At 36.7% G+C, this 22,286-nt stretch overlaps 1 protein-coding gene across 1 annotated transcript; it reads right to left on the bottom strand.

The window, feature by feature from the left end:
- Positions 1 to 10,814: 10,814 nt before the first annotated feature.
- On the bottom strand, positions 10,815 to 22,286 carry arl6ip6 (ADP-ribosylation factor-like 6 interacting protein 6). The gene is made up of 4 exons (XM_051706306.1): positions 21,737 to 22,286; positions 21,572 to 21,625; positions 21,337 to 21,469; positions 10,815 to 12,415 (listed from the first exon to the last, which is right to left on the bottom strand). The coding sequence occupies exons 1-4, from the start codon at positions 22,020 to 22,022 to the stop codon at positions 12,322 to 12,324; spliced, it is 567 nt and encodes a 188-aa protein (XP_051562266.1). The 5' UTR covers positions 22,023 to 22,286; the 3' UTR covers positions 10,815 to 12,321.

Here is a 22,286-nt window from a genome sequence, read left to right as displayed (position 1 = left end):
CAGTGTCAGAAATTAACTTTACCGTGAAAGGGCACTATTTGCCCCCTGCATTTAAATCTCAGGGGCATTTTTGACCTTTAGGAGGGCAATTTTTTTTGGATGAAATAAAAATATACTGTGAGTCATCCTTTCAGTTTAAATCCTTCAATTTAACCAGTTTATTAAAAAGGGGTTATGACGAGGAGGAGGCCATATCAGGCTAATCAGACGAGGAGAGGGATAAAGGCAGCCGGGTGCGGCAGTTTGTGGGAGAGAGAGTCGCACGCAGCTGCCGTGTGTGTTTATGTTTTGTCTTCAGGCAAGGACTGGCCATTTGGAGAACCGGGAAAGGACAGCAACCCCCCCACCGTTTGGGGAGGAGGGGCTCGCTACCGGCTGCCGGAACGCGGAGGGGCGTTCCATCCACCAGAGGTCAGAGGACTCGCAGCTGTCCGCCCAGGGAGGAGTGGCTGTCATCCGCCAGAAGGTGGAGTAGTGGTCGGAGTGTCTGGCAGTTTTTTTTCTCTCTCTCCTCTCTTTCTCTCACTGTCGCTCTGCCTCACTCTTTCCCTCTCTCCTTTCCCCGTCACGTCATGCCAGGGATTGGGAGTGGAGGGAGGAGTGTGACGAGGAGGAGGGCGGGGCTGGGCCGTGACTACGCACACCCAACCCCCAATCGGGCTAATCAGCCAAGCAGAGGGATAAAGGCAGCCGGGTGCGGCATTTCGGGAGAGAGAGAGCCACATGCAGCTGCCGTGTGTGCGTTTGTGTTTTGTGTCTTTTTGTTTAAGTTTAAATATTACTTTGACTGTTCAGCTGGTTCCCGCCTCCTCCTTGCCCATTTTAAACCTTGTTACAGGGGTAAAATGCATACAACAAGGCCTAGAATAGAATATTGTGAACTATATCAGATGTTACAAATATAAAGTGGAGGAATTCATAATGAGGGCATCTTTTGTCCCAACATTTAAAATTATGGGAGCATTTTTTGTCACATCCAGTGGCATTTTTGCCTAGAGCCCCACTTAATTTCTGACCCTGAGGTGCACTATTTCCTGTTAATTTCAATCCCATTTGGCATTTCGTAACATCTCAAGTATTGTATAAACAAATGAATTTCCATTGTGATTGGATAAGTCAATGTGAGCCCACTTTGCACATTCTTCAACAAACCTATTCCCCCCACTTTTTGTGGGGGCCTTAAAAGAATATTCCAAGTTCAATACAAGTTAAGCTCAATCGACTGCATTTGTGGCATAATGTTGATTACACAAAAGATTATTTCGACTCATCTTACAATAGAAGTGAATGGGGCCAATTTCTGGAGGGTTTAAAAGGCAGAAATGTGAAGCTTATAATTTTATAAAAGCACTTCTTCTGTAAAACTCATGTATTATTTGAACAGTAAAGTTGTTTAAATCATCAATTTTACAGTCGTTTTAGGGTTTGTTGAAATCACATCATCATGCCAATGAAGTTGTAAAATTGGCTATAACTTTACACAGAAAAGGTTAGTAAGGGATTTTATCACACTAAAAATGTTAACACGCATATTGTTGATGTCTTGTGGCTATACTTTTGAAATAGTGAGTATTTTAATGTTTACGGATTGGCCCAATCCACTTCCATTTTAAGTACCTCACTGTAACCCAGATTTTTGCTTTTTTTATGAAAAGGAGGGGCAAATCAAAATGTATTTTTGTGGTAATCAATATTATGCCACAAATGCCGTCGATTGAAGTTAACTTGTATTGAACCCCTGCAAAATGGCAGCTTTTTTTTTTTTTACCTCAAATACTATCCTTTCACTTATTTGACAGTTAGCTATTTAAAAACGTTTGATTTAATCACCTTGAACAAAACAGAAAATGACAATTAAGTATTTTGTCTCAAAATAATTGTGGTCATTTCAGGGATTCTCTTTAGCAACATACATTTGCAACCTTTTTAAAGATATTATATGTTAGAACAAAGTTCGTTATAATCAACCTTTAGACATTGCACACAAGTGCATAGTGACAAACAGGTGTTTGGGAAAGTGATGACTGATGTGGTACTTCTTGTTTCTATTAAGTGTTTTGGGAGAAAATACAATCAATTGAACCATTTCAAGTGTTAACTTTGTGTTTTAGGGCAGCTCCATTCTTTTCGGTGTTAAGGGGGGTGCAACGTGCACGAAACCGAGAGTAACTGGCGCTTAACTGAACTCTGGTCGCAAGGGATGATCTCACCCTTCACTGTGGGAGTTCTCAGGAGTCAGACCTCTGTCCTCTGCAAGCCCGAGCACTTATTTACCCCCAACAACAGGTCCGAGAAGATCCAAGCTCTCTACTGCATGTCTGTCCAGAAATTCTCTCAAGACATCCTTTGCTCTCGTGGCTTTTCGGAACTGAGGGAAATTCAGGCATTGTTTTATCCGCACCTGCTACTCTGTTCTCAAGGACCCCGGAGAGTAATTTAGAATGAATTCAACAGTTTTCAACGACACAAACAGTGGTTTGTTTTCCAACAGAAGCAGCGAGAGCTTTCTTTCGACCTGCAATTTGTCCTCAGTGGTGACGGACAGCGGGTTCTTGTCAACGGCGCTAGATGAGCGGAGCGCCTTCATCATGCGCGCGGTGCAGATAGCAGTGATGTGCGTCCTCGCGCTCACTGTGGTCTTCGGCATCTTCTTTTTAGGCTGCAACTTACTCATTAAGTCCGAGGGAATGATCAACTTTCTGGTCATGGAGAGGAGACCGTCAAAGGATGCTGAAGCGGTCATCGCGGGATCTTATTAGTGCGTAAAAGTTTCGTGGTCGCAGTGATGGAGATGCAAGCACTGGTCATGTGGAATTATCACCTTCGCGATACTATCCGCATTGTCCTCCAGAAAGAGGTTTTAGTTTGTATTCCGGGTATGCGCACACTGTCCTGACATTTGAAGAAATTGGGATATTACATGTATTACTATAAGTACTATAAGTACACTTTTACTATAGGGACAGTCCCACTGGAACAGTCTACTGTAGTAACAAGCTTTGATAATATTGTGTTTTCAATGGGTTGCCCATGAAAAAAGGGCAGTTTAAGGTGATAGAGGAAAAGTGTATGGTGTTGACTGGAGTTACAACATAAAATCCTCAGTAAGAGGATAACATCCCCCTGACAGAGAAGTGTGTGACTGCTGGAACATCTACGTTGGCCATAAGTAATTAATATACATGGAAATTAATATAATTAATGTTTAAGACTGCTCAGATTTATATGGGTAAGCACTGCATGCATGTTGAGTACTGCACGAAGATGGTCTTCATTTAAAATAAAGGAAACATTCTAATTCTACACTGCAGATGTAGCTTTAGAAGTTCTTTAGCTGGGTATGTATGTTTTGTCTGTAGTAAATGCTTAAAAATGTGTAAGTGTGTGTGTGTGTGTGTGTGTGTGTGTGTGGGGGTGGGGGGGGGGGTCATGTATTTGTTAGATTTACACTTAAATCTAAAAAAGTTTTATAATTTGTTTAGAGAAACTGTGGTTTGCAAGTATTGTTATGTGAATTTGCACGTTTGAGGCTTGGGACGAAAAAAAAAACTTAATGAACTTCATTACAGTGATGTAAACTTGCCACTGATAAATGCAATGCTGATAATCATGTGTCACTGTGACCTCAAAACTTCTAACTGGACTTTTTTTCAAAGCACACTGCCATGTGGCAAGTCCAAAATAACTGAATCATTATTACATTTTTTTTTTTTTATTCACAGAAGCAGATTAAATATGTGTGCCTGTCATTGTCAGACGAGACTGAACCTATGGAACAGGAAATATGGCCTTATACAGTCATGTTTTCTTCTTTGATAAATTATCATCTCATGAAAAACTGATTACATAACCTACCTAGGTAAACTTGTGTGTGATAAACTCATAAGACCCGGATGAATTTTCAAACATTGTATTAATGAGAAAAACAAACTTCAGAGAATCCATCTGAACTCATTAATATACCAAATAACTTAAACGAACATGACACTAAGTTTACCTATATGACGTGCATCTACTAACCAGTATAGATCACCCTGTTACCGTAACTGCGTATGTGCAGTGTTTGTATACCTTAGGCATATTTCCACTCTACTATACAAAGGGGTACGCCAAACAGCTGTGCAAATGATAAACACCAGAATCATAAAATGGGTCAGAACTCGGGGTTGAGTAGAGGGCAGGGTTGGAGGGTTACTTTTAAAATGTAATACATTACAAATACTTATTACTTAGTAAAATCTAATCAGTAACTAAATCCAATAACCACAATAATAAAATAATGTAATCAGATTACTTTTAATTACTTTTTGATTACCTCAAGGATGAAAGCAGGCGGTAAAATTAATTTTATTTAAAAGAGATGCTTGTGTACATTTTCTGTCTATCATACTACAAGACACAAGAGGGAGACAGTCTCATTGGTGGGTGAATAACTCGACGACTTGGAATGAATTCGCCACCTCGTACTATTGTGACAAATTCAGATTGAATAACGATCAAATGATGGAGCAGAGCATTACAATCTGACAAATATTCAGATGTGTGGTGTAGTCAAGCGCACTTTCGGCAAGTTGAGATGATTCAAGTGTCTGGATCACAGTGATGCTGCACAGTGTGTCACATTATGGTGGTTTGCTGCGGCCTCCACTATATAGCACTCAGTATCAGCTGCAAGATCTGAACTGTGTTTGCAAATTGCATTAAGCAACGATTTTGTGGCCACAGTTGTGCCATTGCCTGATCTGGGCCTCGTTTCCCAAAAATATCGTAAGACTAAGTAGATCATAAAAACAATCATACGAATCATCTTAGAATTACAGCACGTTTCCCAAAAGCATAGTTATTTAAAGCTGCATGTAACATTGTGGTCTCTGGCGACATCTTTGGTTGAAACTTAAAATTGCAAGTAATTTGCAGAAGAACACTTTACGTCAGTCGTGTTTAGGCACTGCTCTTCTGGTGGATGAATCTCATGATTTGAGTTTCCCTGGACATCGACTGTGACTGTGACTGGGAGATTTTCTGAGCCTGAGTCATAACGTGATAATTTCATGTTGATATTATGTTATACGATTAAACATTTAAAACTGAAATATTACTTGCTTTGATGAAGATAAAAAACACTCTTATTTACATATTCTGAATTATTTAATTTTACACTTATAGCGCTTTTCTGGCATTACACTCAAATCGCTTTTACATAGAGAACATGGGACTCAATCACCACCAGTTACCAATATATTTTAATATGATTATTCAAGTGTTTTATCAACTATTAATATTTGTATTGTACTACACATCAGTTTAAGAGGTGAAACTGGTGAAATGGCTGATACTAGTTCAATGGAAGGCTTTACTATTATTATATTATATTGTACAGCCTCAGCTGATAATAAAGTAAACCGTAATACTACAATTGTCTGTCTATGCAATGCACACCGTAATAACACCGTGAACTTAAAACATAAAACGAGTATTAAATAATGATGGGAATAAAATACACTTTATTAAACATGAAAATAATATTCTTATATACAATATAACAATAAAAAGAAGTGAATTTCAGAAGTCATAAATATTACTAAATATGTCACAGCAACTTCCCCTGACAATGTAGATACATCGTGATCGGTTAACACACAAGTGATATTCGATTCATAAAAGCATGACAAGCAATATTAGCTTCAACAGCCCTACCAGAATACATATCCAGCATTATAGCGGGTAAACAACTTCGCCAAACGGATAACAGATAAACATCCATCTAGACTGTAATGATGCTGTCCTGAACTGTAAGACTGTGACTGACTGAACTGAACAGATTAGTTAGTTTCTCCAGCCGAATCACAAGACAGCAGCCACATTTTTCCTGTGTTTACGGACATGACGTAATGACGCAAGGATGAACAACATAAGCCAGCGATTTCTCGCCAAATCCGACCCAACAGCTCAAAATAAAATTCTTTTTATAGGCTTACAGTAGTGAATTAGGCTAAAGTAAGGACATTGTTTTTAACACTGATTGTTTATGTACTCAGTCAATAATGGTAATTTGTTAATTTTTAACCAAACAAATCTTATATAGTGCAGCTTTAAGAAGTACTTGAAAATCGTCATAGATCTATGTGTGCTCTGGATTAATTTTAAAGAGTTTAAAATCATTATAAGGACACAGATTTATGCAGACACCTGCAGGACAATGGCAAAATTACACTTCATACAATTTACTACAGATTATGTTGAGATTATTACACTTTATGCTGTAGTATGCAATGTGATCATATGCTTATTTTTTATCTATATAGAATATAATTATATAGGTATACTTTTTATTAGGCTATCTAATGTATAATTATATAATTATATAGTTTAAAATAAATGCATAAAATAGATAAAGGACTGAATAAATAATTAGGCCTAAATCAATAAATTACCTACATGATTTGTGTGCACGACCACGTAGTTGGTACATATTGGCAGCATGTTTGTTTTACAAACTAAATTAAAAGGGAATGGAGATGTTATATTTAAGGGTAAAAATCGAATTGTCTATTCTGGCTTTTCAAAATGTCTTCCCAACTTCCTCCTCTTCTAGAACCTCCTCATTGACACTCAAGGGTGCTCTCGCCTACATTAAAATGTGCAACTTTGTCCGTTATCACTTTGGAGAGGAAAGCACAGACCTTCACTTGATTGGTGAATATTCCTTAAGCACAGCCTCCAGCTCTCTACTTTGCACTACTCTGACAACACAGTGAACCTCGTTATATTCGATATGTGCTTGGTCATTGGCAGGATCATTCACAGTGGTTAACCTCTAAAGTCTAAACTGACCATGGAAACAACTGCACCTTGACCTACAGAATCTGTGAAAACGAAACATTGCAAAAGTACGTCTGATGAATGAAGCAGTGAGTGTCTAAAGGTAGTAGATTGCTCATTCTGCACAAAATGAATCATTTGATTATGTAGTTAATTAGGTTGAGTTTAAGAAAAACAAATGTAAACCTTTCCCTGCAAGGGAAAATATGAGTATTTATAAAGTTATGCACAAATATAATGAAGTTACAATGACGAGCAACACTACACTGTCACATTTTAGCACCTCAAATATGGACAGCGACTTTCTTAAGTAGCCCTTAAAGGGCGTCCTCGCTCATTCGTGTTAAGTGCAGCTTTTGGAAACGCACATAAAACATAACGAACGTTCATAAAATCGCTCGTAGAAACTGATCTCAACAACTAAGATCAATCGTTATTGGGAAACAAGGCCCTGCTTAATCCCTTTAGTGAATCGGGTGCTCAGACAGCGTGTGCAAATAACCGGCGCTTTTACGGACAGCAGTTCATTCTTATTTAATTCACCTCTCAGTGTTTCAGTAGGCCTACTGCAGAAAACAGTTACAGAGTGGTCGGAAGATGTCGTCAGTATTCTAAATTCTGAGACCGAATGGTCAGTCAAATAATTATTTTAGACAATTTGGCTCTTTAAATGGCTCATTGTCAGGAAAATAAACCATTAAATTATAAGTTATTACTGTCATCTGATGTGAAACAATAAATGGAAAACAGGCTAAAATAGAAAAGAATAACAGGCATGGACCAGGAACAAGAAACTTACTCCATTCTCACTCTAATATTATGTGCAACCAAGCTTTTAACGTGGAACCAGGCCAAGGCTAACATCTGATGTTTTATCTCATTTAAGTCTGTATCTAATAACACACATTATCTCTGTTTTCATTCAGTCTATCCAACTCCATAGCCATATCTCCAACACAAAGCCAAAATTAGATTCTAGGAGACTCTTGTTTGAAAAAATTTGCTTGCTCTCTGTTTGGTTTAGTTTTGTGATGGTGGAGATCCTGATGCAAACCTGAGATGATGGCAATGAAGTAGTCAAATCTAAGGCCATTGCTAGATCAGAGGGCAAAGAAAGACAGATGGTGAGAACTAAGTGAGGGGGAAAAGGCCAAACACTGAGCTGGCCCATTAACTGCCTTTATTTGCACATTAAAACTTGCGTTTCATCGCCACATAAATGCTGTAAGCCAATCTGACCAAAAACTTCATACAAAACTTTTTAGCTCATGCAGTGTTGTTGATACATTGCATTAAATCAAATAATTCTGTTACCTGTATACCTCATCTATGACAATAAGGATGAGACTAATCTATATTTTTCTCAGATTTTCTCCTTTATGTTATTCTGTCGTCATCTTTTCCTGTTCATATGATATAGCGGAAACTAGTGGTAACACTTTTACTCAAGTGAATATTTCTCAGGATAGGTTTATTATTTATTATAGACACATACCTTAAAGTCTTGTCTACAAACATGTATTGCCTAGGGAAATAGAAACAGTTAAAAAGACAATTATATTTAATTATAATAAATAATTTAAATTAAAACTTAAATGCATGGATGTTATGCCAAACATTACTACATACTCGGGACTTTAGAAACTACAAAATGCCCAGATAGTGTCACATTTCCAAACATTTTCAAGACAATTAGAAAATAATAGAATACAATATATTTTGATGTTTTATTTGTCATATATCAAAGAGATGATGCAACAAATCTAGAACAGGATTATTTACTGTCACGATAAAATTTCATGAGACGCAACTGGCTGTCAAATACATATTGAGTTATACATAACACATAATTTACACATAAGCTACACATATGTATTTTTACAGGCACTTTTTGAGTCTAGATGCACAATTTACATAATTTCAGTAGTATATGGATAATTCCCCATTGTCACACAGAACATTTTACATGATATAGTAGTCCTTTGTATGAATATAGAAGTCTTTTGTCTTGTAATAAACAAATAAATAGATTAGATATCCTGTGATAGTAAACTTAAATAAATATGAAATAATCATACAAATATGATTTATGGAAGCACAAAAAATAAAAAATAAATAAAATAAAAATACAATAAAACCCAGACACTTTCATATCTAGGGTTTTTAATGACCCTATACACTTTTGTTAATTAAGCAGTTCTATTTTTCTTTCTTGCAATTTTGCCTTTTTGTTTTTGTTTTGTTACACTATTTAGAAGAGGAAGGTTGCATTGAAAGGGTTAATATACAGTTATTTCAGCAAAATGTTAAAAGTAAAGCAATTATGAAATGGCAAAAAATTAACAAGTAACATACAAAATATCAAACCATTGTTTTGGACAACAAATATTATAATTAACAAATTGTATATATTTATAAAATTTTTCTCAATGCATTTTTATTTTTTAATTGTAAACTCTAAAAAACTCAAATGGGCTCTCAGTGCACTTGTTTATTTTTCAATCTCAGCTGAACTAAATGACTATGACCTGATATTACGTTTCTCTTTAAAACAACAACAACAACAACATCAAAGATTAATTGAAAATTAAACAGCAATAATTTAACTCTGTAACAGCTAAAGATTCTTAAACACTTACGCTGTAAAATTATGACACGATGCCAGTTGCAAAATATTACTGATTGTTTTTTTAATTTTCAACAAACATTTACAGCTGCTTTCAAGGCTATCACAAGACTCTTGCGATGCCAATAAAACCTGATCTATGTTAGCCAGCTAGATAACGTTACCTTGGTGACAAGTAGGGCTGGATTCAATTCCGATTCACAAGCTCTCGATTCGATTCCGACTCATTTGGGTATATTTCAGTTATAATTAGGGATGCAATGAAATTTCAGTCACCAAATTTCTGTATGCACAGCGCACTCCAGTGAATGAGCGCTGATCTGCTGTTGACACACACATGGTACGCATATAGCTCATGATGCACGATGTTTACCCATTGGCTATAGCAAAATATGAGTTTGGTCATTTATTTTCTATGGTGTGTATTTTAGTTTTTAGGATAGAATTCACAAAAATTGTAATAAATTGCAATTTAAGAGAGTTTAGGACTAGGTCTTCAAAACCAACATACAAAACCACTGCTAATTGGACTTTGGAATCATGACATATAGCCCCCATGACAACAAGTTAATTAAGTCTGCCCTATTGCAAAAGGCATGTTATTTTTTGAGTACTATTATCAAGGGAACATAAAAAGGCCACGTTTTCACTGCAATATCTATAGCTCATAACATAGTGTATCTGTTTTTCCTGTATGCAAAACCAAACATCTGACAATGAAGGCTTGCATGAGAACAGCAGAAGATGTCATTATAGTTCATCAATAACAACTATCTGTTCCAATGACTAATATGGTTGTCATTGGATGTTGCCATGCAATTCCAGTAGTCATCATCATCATTACACCTTCACAACATTTGAACTGTAATCAATTACAAAATCAGTTGTTTTATTACTTTGTAGTGTGTACTTTATTTGCAGTTGTTGTTGCCCCAACAACAGATTTGGAGTCAATTTTGTCAGGCACACAGCGAGTCGTGCGCATATTTTTTTATTCTGCAGAATGATTACATGTCTTGCTGCCCTTTTGGGAAAACTAGCCTTGGGGTGACAAGTAAAAAGGCATCAGAGCAATATTATATAGCATATTGACTGCCACTCACACTGATGTCTGAACTCTGTATTCTGAACCACTGCACCCTTAGGCCTTCAGAGAGATCTGCACAAGCACTCAGCCACAAAATGCAAAACAGACATTTCTATTAGTTTTTATGTCTCTGGGAATTGCAGCACATTATGATTTTATTTGAAGGCATTTTTTCTGACTCAGTGACTCAATGATACAGGCAAACATACATGCCTAATGCTAGAGAAAATATGAAAGAATGAATAATAAAGGACCAAAGCAGAACAACTGTTTATTTGTATTGTAAATTTATTGTTTTTTAGTTTTTGTTGCATTAATACATTCTCACCATATTCACTCTGCTTATATGACATAATGTTACATCTCTTGGGTAATCCATGAATATTCCAGTGTTTCATTTTCATCTCTGAATATTTAAAAAGCTGAAAAACAAGAAAGCAAACCACTCAACCTACAAATCAGGTGGTTTCAGGATGGGATATTGTCTGTGACAGCTTCACTGCATGTTTCTGAAGGCGAATGAGAAAGTTTATCTCAGACAGACCTTCATCTCAACAGATATAGCAGTAAAAGAATTAATCACCAAGTCATGCAGGCTATAAGGAAATGTTTGGGATATAGTTTAAGATAAAGAATGCTGCAAAACAGCTCATAATACACACGTCCCTTTTACCGCAAAAAAATTAATAAAAAAAAAATACTCTAATAGCAACAAGTTTTAAGATGCATAAGTATTTATGGTCAACAAACAAGGATTAATGTCTATTTGAAGGTAACACAAAATGAGATGGAAATGTCCTGTAAATGAAAACAAATTATAGAAGCCTTTTGCCACACATCCAAAATGACAAACCGGCAGCAGTACATTAATACTCCATATACGAGACAGACCAGTGCATTAGCGCTAGCTGAAATGAGCCGCTACAAGGTCTGCTAATCTAATCAAGTAGAAAAAAGTAATCATGGCCTAGCAGAGTCCGCATCAAATAATTAAAGTCATAAATTAAATCCACACTTCTACACTTCGTGACCTTCTCCTAGGCTCTCCACAGAGCTTTAACACGGTCACTCTCCATCAACCCCAAAACAGCTATTGTACTAATGATTTCCCCCATTAAAATGCACAAATAGAGCAGCAACTTCCAGCTTTAATAAAGCACAATTGGAAAGGGACTCCAGTCTTTGCTAAGTGGAGGTACTAAAATACACATTTATTTATGTAGAAACAAGTTAAAAAGCATGTATGTTTTGTCACACTGATAATGAATTACATCAAAAGGATGAAAGCAGACTAGTAATGCGCTGCTATTGTAATGGTAAAACACTACTGCAACAGGATTCTGTAATAAAAGCCTTTTAAAAACAAAAACAGGGTAACAAAGAGACCCTGACTCTGTTAATATTATTACATCAAAATGTAGTCCATTAAGAAAAAGGTCACTGTGCATTTGTACTGAATTAAAGTCAAATTTTACAACACACACACACACACACACACACACACACACACACACACACACACAACATTTTTTACATCTTAATTAGTTATATATCATTTCTTATTTTGTATTTGTTTTTCTCATTTTTAAAAACAGTTTTATCTGTACTGGCCTGTACAAGAAAAATGCAGTAACTACACATTGTTAAAATTTAGTTATGCCTGAAATCAGGTCTAGTTAATATCAAAACATTATTTTCTCTTGACTGATTCATGTTCAAGTTTGATAATTATGACATATAAAGTCTCCACAGAAGGCCTGGAGTTGAGGTTTGTCAATGTATGATATCAGGTGAGATACCATATAAGAGTGAGTGCAGCCACTATGCCGTTGAGTATAGCCATGCTGTAGCCCATATGGAAAGAGTGTCCGGTCATTTGCCTGCAAAACCAAAACAAACACATCCCAATGTATTAGTCTGTGCAACAGTCCCAGCCACGCCTACATGATGTACTTCCACTGACTAATGCAGGAGGTTTAAAAGCACACGGAACAAACAAATGTGAGGACATATATGGTACATGGACAAGTGTATTGATCCCATCTGTTGGCCATTAAAGTGTATAGACATCAATTGATCTGTGAAACTCAAAATAGATGCCCATAAAAATCCCATTATGAGGCATCCAGATGTCATTTAAATGGCTAATTTGAACATGCTTTTAGAGTAGCAGGTTCAGCAACTGTGTATAGCCCAAATCTGCTGCAAAGCCTTGAGCCTGTATAATGTTTATGTGATAACACCTTATATCAGCACAATCAGAATAAAAGTAAATGTATAATGAAGCAGAAACACTTCAAGGCTTATTGGATAATTACTTTAAGACACTTAAGGAGAACTTCTGAAGCCTTTTTGCTATCACAGTTTACTTAAGATGACTGAAAAAACTATTTAGATGAATAGTTCAATGCATTTTTTTATTTTTTTTTTATTGTAAACTCTAAAAAAAAAACTCAAATGGGCTCTCAATGCACTTCATTATTTTTGAATCTCAGCTTAACTAAATGACTATGACATGATATTACGTTTGGCATGAAATGCTATTTTTAAATTTTGGCCAAAAGAGAAAAAAAAAGGCCAGAAATGTTGGCCGAACGTTACTTTTAAAATCCGATAACAGAAACACTCACATGGATAAAAAGCATTGTTTAGGTTGAACATTAAAATTCACATCCCAAGAAGTAAAGTTATTGCTCTCTTGGTCATTAGCGCATAATAAAGAACATTTTCCAGAGCTCAGATATTGTGTGTTTTTGTGTGTCTTGGTCGTCACTGTCAAGCTCAAATAAAATTACACAATTACAGTAGTCTATATGACTTGTGCATTATATTCAAATTCTCTTGAAGTCATACAATAGAGTTGTGAATCACAAATGATGTTTATATGTAAATATACACTCTGTATGCGCAGCACACTCCAGTGAATGAGCGATGATCTGCTGCTGACACACACATATTCATGAATCATGATGCACTGTTGTTTTCAGTGCTGCGGCTCGCATTATGCGAGCGCTCCATATGAACTCCATCTCAGATGTAGATGCTCCATAGAAGCATTTCATCAGATGTGAAGCATATATAAACTACTGTGAACTAGCCTTCAGACAGAAAAGTTGTTCCTAGAGTGTTCGGTCAAACTAAAAGCCAGAGGGTTTTAAAGTTAAGAAATTATTGTATAAAATATCTATATTATTATTATCAATAATAATATTACAAATTACAATAATATTTAAATTGACTGAGTAATGTGAAATTCTATCACAACTAAAGTGATCACAAAAGAGATCCGCTAAAGAATCCATTCTATATTCCAGATCCAAACACAATGTGAAAAAAGTGCCAATAAAACTGGCCTCATGCTCACTAAAGATTTTTACTGGAAACTTACTACATTAACACGGACACCAGAAAGCAGTTTATTGCGAGAAAGCAGCGTATTGTGGGAAAGTAGCATTCCCGTTTACATGTACTGTATAAGCGCCGTACTCTTTACTCCCGTATACATGCAACTCGGTCAGTAAGCAGCTTTCTTCACAGCAACGTAATTTCCCTGTGACGTTTGTGTAAATAACAAACATGGCATTCGAGGAAGACTTCACTATTCATATTCCCTGTTGCTTCGCTTTATTTTCAGATATTCCAGAGTTGTTGCGGTGTTTGTTTTCTTAACTTTGCATTGCGACCTACAGCGGAATTGTGCTGCAATAGTGGGGTTTCCCTATTACGTAAATCTCTGGGATTCCCACAATGTACGAGCACATATACGCAAATGTGAGGGACAATCGATATTTTACATTGGCTTGTATAAATGGGTATAGTTTATAGTGTATGTTCTTTTCCCACTGTGCTCCCAGAAATGTTGAATTCTTTCCGCTTTGTTGACTTGTTTTTGGGCTTCATCCTATGACGTTTGTTATCCGTTCTGTTCACGCACATGCACACTCCTCAAAAACCTGTTAGAACAAGGCTTATGTGTTTACTTGACCGAATAAGTAGTGTTTTCCGGGAGTAACCTGGGTGTGTTAAAGCACTTTCGCTTAGTCCCTTAAATGGTGTAAGGAAATTGGAATACTTGTTTACATGACGTTTCAGAACGCCGCTTTCTGCAAAAACCCTGGAATAAACTGTTTTCTTAAGTGCATATAAACGTGGTCACTGTGAATTTTGCTGCTGCATTATCCAATAAAGTGGTTAACAATAAAGGTTTTCTTAATAGGCTACACTTTTTTGTATGTAATTGTTTTTTTCTGTCTATTATATTTTATAATGAAATATGTAGTTATAGAAAAAGTGTTTTTGGTGTATCCCTAATTATAACATTTACAATTTAATTATTCCAAACTACGCCTAAGAATTTTCATTTCGGTGCATCACCGGTTATAATGTCCATTTTGCTTACATTTGAAATACAATTTTCTCTCAGCTTATGCTGTTATTATACAGGGGACCTTCTAACATGGTACATTACAAAATATTAATTTGACAATTTTTATTTTATCATTAGTTCTTCATCATATTGGCTTGATTTTAGCTTTTCAAACATTTACAAATTCCATGTATTCCATCAATAAATATGACATCTTAAAATAGCATATATTATATTGCATAGCCTATATATATATTTTGTTAAATGTTTATTGTTTACATGCATAATTTGTACTATTTACAAGGATTTACATATGCAGTGCTAAATGGTACTGTCTCTTTTAGCAGCCGTTCAGCGAGTGTCTCGCAGAAGTGTTTTGGTTGAGTGCATATTACTGAGAGTGGAGTTGAATGGCTTCTTTACTGCATCCGTGCTCTGTGTGATAAGAATTAAATGTTTCTGTTTTGCTTTTGACAACTGACTGTAAAGAACAGAAAGAGTATTAAAAGAGACATTATTCAATGACAAATGGATTGCGTGGATCTCGTCTTTGAACACACATTACACGGAACAGGTCAAACCAAACTTTTACACCATGCAGTGAAAGGATCTCAGTGCTAAACTTCTTCACCAATATACTACTCAATCAATGGTGAGTGAAATCAGAAAATTTACCAGCCACTGGCTAATCATAGACATTTTCAGTCGCATAGTGCGAACTTTGGTCACATAAAAAAGTGATTTACTCAGATTGTTGAGGATTGCGGATAGAGTAAAAGATCGATCTTGGGATTTTAAGAATTAATTTAAAATGAAGATCGCTATTCACTGGAAAATCAATAATTAAAAGGTCAAAATCAGCAGAATTCTAAAATAACAATATTGAATGTTTAATGGACAACAAATGTGAAGATCAACAAATGTCACAACCCAGCAGTGGCACGTTCAGGTCACTCTTATTGTTGAGCCCTGAGCGGATATATCCTAACAGGCTTTATCATAAAAAAAAAAACCAAAAAAACTTTTAAAGCATGGAAACACAAGGTTCATGTAACTCACAGGAAACGAGAAACCGACTTAATGACACACTTTAGACCAATAGCAGCCTTGATGCAGGAGATTAGGGAGCCAGACATTTACTGATGTATCCATGAGTGAGAGAGTTTGGGAACAGATTATAATTAAGGCCATCCATTCCGATAATTTACCGGCATTAAATCTAATTGAGGAATGGCATGACTGAAACACCAAAGCACCAAAAGAGACTAAACTAATTTCTATTAGCCAGTTAATTCAGCAAATCAATTTTTGTGCTGTGAACTCCCTCAACTTCTCCTATAATGTAAACAGACAATGTTAAGCTTATCTGTTAAAGACAGAGCTAACAAACAACTGACTTTGACCATTTGTACCCACTGCTTGAATGGTAGGGTTTCTATGGAAACAAAGTGATGATGGGTGCATTATAATAATATGTGTGTGCATATCAGGTCTTGAAAAAAGGGAGAAAACTTAAATTAGTATAGGAGTCATTTGTGGATAAAAGTGTAAGAGGCTAATTATCAGAACAGCACTGCGACAAACTGAAGGTTACTCTCAATTTCAAACTGAAATTGAGAGAATGCCGATAAAACAGTGTGTGTGTCAACCACTGCTGTTTTGTGGTCCTATGTGGAGCTATGCAAGCGTGAAGGAACAAGCAGACCCAGTCACAGTTCTGTCAGGCTAGAGTATGGGTCAGTCAATATCACCCCATCTGGCTGCTAGCTGGTCGATAACCTGTTTGCGCTCTGAGCTAGCTGTGTAAGTTGAGTCTAGGAAAGACATCGGCGGAACACCGCTGAGTCATTAGATAACCAACTTGAGCGGTGATGAAGTGACCCTGGGTTTTATCACCAAGCCTTCAGACACAATCAATAACGTTCCTCCCAAACAGCCAAACAGAGGATGGCTTATAGATTCATAAAGCAAAATGCAGCCTTAAACTTATTTTCAAACTCACACAGACATATTAGCTGGATTCAAATGGGACTGCCTGTCTCAGTGTGTTATTTTGCCTCTTTGGTCCCTTCACTGTCTCAAAAGTATGTGGAGCTCTGAGGTACCATCCAGCATGAAAAAAAAAAAAAAGTCTTTAAAGAGCTAATTTGCTTGATTCCACAATATGATCGACTGTATCATCATTAGTGCTGTTTTAGCTCACCATTTAAAATTCATTAGTGGATCATCCAAATGTCCTCAGAAGGCGTTGTATAAAAAAAGAAAAAAAAAGAAAGTCTCCTCAAGACTGAATCATCATAAGTTAAGGTACTTTAAATCGAGTATTTTTTAATATAGTATTTTTAAATCTGTACATTTGCCTTGCCCTGTTACCTTGAGTACACAAAGCATCTGGTAATAAATATCAGTCCGAAGGTCCAGTGTTGAGTGAAATCTAACTACAAAGTAATTAATTACTGTAATCTAATAAATTCTAAGTACAAAAAGTAGAGTAGCGTATTACAACTCAAATGACTGTAATCACATTACATTTACTGGTAATTACTTTTAAGTACATTACTTGGGTTACACATATTAATTAAATAATTATTTATGTAGGGGCCTGGGTAGCTCAGTGAGTATTGACGTTGACTACCACCCCTGAAGTTGCAAGTTCAAATCCAGGGTGTGCTGAGTGACTCCAGCCAGGTCTCCTGAGCAACCAAATTGGCCTGGTTGCTAGGGAGTGTAGAGTCACATGGGGTAACCTCCTTGTGGTCGCGATTAGTGGTTCTCGCTCTCAGTGGGGCGCGTGGTAAGTTGTATGTGGATCGTGGAGAGTAGCATGAGCCTCCACATGCGGAGTCTCCGTGGTGTCATGCACAACCAGCCACGTGATAAGATGATAAGATTGACTGTCTCAGAAGTGGAGGCAACTGAGACTTGTCCTCTGCCACCCGGATTGAGGTGAGTAACCGCGCCACCACAAGGACCTACTAAGTAGTGGGAATTGGGCATTTCAAATGGGGAGAAAAGGGGATAAAATAATAAAAATAATAATTTATGTATAACACATTTAAAATGTGAATTATGTTAATATGTACATCTGTTTGCGTTTTCTGACAGCTGAAGGGCGTACACCCCCTAAGAAGTCAATGAACAAGGAGGAAATATAGACATTACTTTGAATTTGTTGAGTGGAAAAACAAGCTTTTGTGTAAAGTGTTTTAGAAAGTAACATAAAAGTAATTAGTAACGTTATTACTTTTTCAATTAAGTAATCGGTAAAGTCAGTAATCTGATTACAATTTTAGAGAAGTAATTAGTTATTTGTAGTGAATTTCTATTTTTTTGAGTAACCCAAGACTGCCATGGTCGTTAGAAAAATATAACAAACTTTACTGTCTGAGGGGTTAAAGGCAATTCATTACACCATCTTAACACTTCCTCATTCATGCTGGGGTTTTTACTGAACGTGTGACTAATGCTCTCATAGCAACAAGTCTTCCTGCACCTTCACTCATTTTACACAGTGTCATTTAATTTACTTAGTTTCCATAGAGATGGAACAGTTTTAGTGGTGGTGAAATGATGGCTCTGCTAACTCTAAACTAGGTCTTTACATTATGTGGGAGCAGGACATTCTTTTTTAAGTAAGTAGATACTTATCAATAATCAATTAAATAACCACGGTAAAAGATAAATGTAATAAAAAAAATGAATGTGCAGTACCTTCGTGTAGTACAGCAGCAAACTCTGAAACCATGCTAACAACTTCTGCCAAACGAGGTTTCAATGTTGTGAGGACATCAAAAATAAGACAAATAAGTTGGTTATCTGGTTTTCAACACCCAACAAAAGCATCTATAATCACACCCAGTTGGAGAACAGAAATATATTTTAAGTTTAGAAGCGAAGTAAAGTAAGATGGATTGAGGAAAGATCGGATCTGATGGGTCCAGATTGGAAATTATGTGAAAAAAGGTTCCAGTTACATTAATGGCGGAACAAATAATGCTCACTATGGTGCTCTGTGATGACATTCGACTCATAGGGTTAAAACAGGTTGGAATTTACTGGTCTGATTGAGTTTGGTGAGTCCCTCTTTCTGTGGTTAACACTCCCTGTTGTAGACTCAAGCATATGGAGCAAAAGGGGACACAGTCACAAAGGTTTATTATTACATTAATAATCTGCATTATTCTACAAAGATTGGAGTTAGTTTAAGAACTGAAACAGACTGCCAGAAAGCCAGCTAACTGAAAGAAAGAACTTTGAAAAAGAACAATTCTTAAAGTTCAGGTAACACGTAAAAATGCCAAGAAATCCCCCCTCATTCCCTCCCTTTACCCCCATCTGAAAGAACATTGCCAGTAGGGGTAAAGGACATTTAGACATATTTGATGGGGGTTGGAGCCAAAAAAAAAAAAAAAAAAAAATCCCTGTGGGCCAATTCTGGGGCAGCTTTTGAATGTTCCACTTGGTGCTAGTATTCAGGCTTAAAGATGAAAACCAATTACAGGAAAATTGCTTTTCTGTTCTCCTCAGAGCACCGGTGAGTCCAACCAGCACAAAGAGCAAAAAAAAAAAAAAAAAAAAAGAGCACCAAGAACAATTTTCTATTTTACCAGCTGACAAGCTGCTCAAGCACTGCCAGCTAAAAACAAAATAGGAAAAATGGGTGAATAACCACAGAACAGGGGAAGAGCCTTGATAACATGTTCTTATATCTCTTCTACTTTCTCAAGAGTTTTACACTGCTGAGCAGAACTGGCTGTGGAAAAAGGAGCGACTTGTACAGAGATTAATGTCATCAAGCACTGAAATAAAATAACATCATTCAAAAGATCAGAAGGATGACTGTCACAGGTGTTGCAAAAGAAGCATGATAATGGGTGAGTGTGAATAATTAGCCTAAATGATAGAATGATCAAGTACTCTTGGAGTTTGAGTTACTCCGCCAACTGCAGATGCATGTGAGCTTTCATTTAAAATATAACAATTTCTCTCTTGAACATCCCCCCCCCACCCCCTTTGTGTGGCAATATGTTGCATACCTTGTTTTTGTGCAATTAAATATAAATATATACACTCTCTGAGCACTTTATTAGGAACACTATGGTCCTAATAAAGTGCCCAACGTGGTCTTCTGCTGTTGTACCAACAATCATGCCATGGTCGAAATCACTGAGATCAATTCCCCCCTCCCCCATTTATGTGAACATTAACGGACGCTCCTGACCCGTATCTGAATGATTTTATGCACTGCACTGCTGCCACAAGATTGGCTGATTAGATAATTGCATGAATAGGTAGGTATACAGGTGTTCCTAATAAAGTGCTTGGTGAGTGTATATCTTAGGGCTGGGAAATGTAACGTGTTAATTTCTGCGATTAAATGGATAGTTCACCCAAAAATTAAAATTCTCTCATTATTTACTCTCCTTCATGCCATCCCAGATGTGTATGACTTTCTTTCTTCTGCCAAACACAAACAAAGATTTTTAGAAGAATATTTCAGCTCTGTAGGTCCTTACAATGCAAATGGATGGGTTCCAAAATTTTGGTAGCATAAAAGTAATCCAGTAGAAGTAGTTCAGTAGTACAAAGAAAGTCATACACTTCTGGGTTGGCATTATGGTGAGTAAATGATGAAGAGAATTTTCATTTTTGGGTGAACTATCCCTCTAATATTAATGTTTAACACATTTTTTAATTTATTTTCCACTTCCTGAAACTTCACTGTTTTTCCCCACTTCCTGTGGCTAAAATTGACATATATATATTTCCAGGAGGTACACGCTCAAATTGACTGCACATCCTAGCACAGAAACTGATTGTGTGGAGTAGTGCAAGCTTATTAATTACATGTGACGCATGCCTGGGCATAATAAACATGGAAGCAGATTTGCTGTATGGAGAATGGAGACTTGCCGCATCTCCCTGCATTGCCTGAAAATGCTTCAAAAGAAGGAATAAGTCATTAAAGACATGCTAAAAAGATGTAAATCTATTTCGATCTATTCTTTAAAATGATAATTTCCAGCCTCCCATAAAATCCTCCTTAAACGTAAACATGGAATCACCCATAAACATTAACTAGTGATGCTTGACTGTGGATCATAAGCAAACAGAGGAAATAATCTTTAGCACTGCAATAACAATGATGATGATGATGATGATAACCTGAGAAAAATCGAAGATAAATTGTGACCAGTAACTGAAAAAACTACCTAAACCTAAAATAAACTCTTTGCCTTTACAGGCATATCCATTTTAACCTAAAATCTTTATGCTGAATAACACGTTCATGGACATGTTATTATTTGTCAGTTAACCATGTGAAGGGTAGAAAGCATTTACAAAGACATTTTTGGCACATGGTATACTATGATTGTGTTAGAGAGAACATGGTTTGTTGGTTTTTAATTGTACAATGAGGTAAAATGGACTCACTTGAGTCTGGCTGGAGAAAGAGGGGTTGGGGGAAACATCCCTGGCTCAAATGAGTCAAAGTAGGTTAGAGTCCAGGAGAAACTGCAACACAAAACTCCGGCCACAGAGGACAGGACCAAAATACTCCAAAACCCTGCAGAATACAATGTCATATGGTGTACAAGTTTAACCATGCAGCTTAACGTCAGTTTGGTTGTTACTATGTAACAACACAGAAGGTGTCATTTTGACCTACCCAGAAGTCTGACTTCTGATCCATCTTCAGTGGTTATCCTCTCTGTTTTTAAATCTATAATAAGATAAGAGATTTAATAAACAGATAATGCATACATCAGGATTTGCACATCTGGAAACTTCAAGAGAAGGATTCAAAGTAAGAATAAGAGATGGAAACGCTCACCTTTTAAAATAATATACAAGAAGGAGATAAGCACAGCGAAAAACGAGACGATGACTATGCTGCACAGAATAGAAAAAATGCGAGCGGACCACAGGTGTCTTTCTCTTGAGTACTGCGGCCGTGCGTGTTGCCGCCCAGGCGTCGCCCTGCGGTTCGCGCCGCTTTCCTCTGAAGCTGGGTTTACTTCTCGAAACGCGCTTCTTCTTGCGGTTGCTGTATTATTATCTTCACCATCAGAATAGCTGTCCAAAGACTGGAAGTCTTTATTTCTGGCAGACAACAGCATTCTCGCCAGGACGAACGTTTCAAAAGTTGAAATTGTTGGCTCGTTAATCAAGTTCCTCGTGTTTACGACAGTTTACGCGTTTCCTAGACAACACGGAAAAGTGTCTAACTTGTTAGCACGCTAGTTAGTCCCACTTTTCATAAAGTTTTCATTTGATAAAAATACGATATATTTTTAAAATATCTGTTAAATACTCGTATACACTGTTCAATTACAAACATACGTCATGTCAGGATTATCTGGCTAAATTTAAAGTGTATTATT

The sequence above is a fragment of the Myxocyprinus asiaticus genome, chromosome 9 (genome assembly GCF_019703515.2).
Source record: "Myxocyprinus asiaticus isolate MX2 ecotype Aquarium Trade chromosome 9, UBuf_Myxa_2, whole genome shotgun sequence".
In the NCBI taxonomy this organism is placed as follows: domain Eukaryota; kingdom Metazoa; phylum Chordata; class Actinopteri; order Cypriniformes; family Catostomidae; genus Myxocyprinus; species Myxocyprinus asiaticus.
This window is presented reverse-complemented; position numbering and strand designations above follow the sequence as displayed.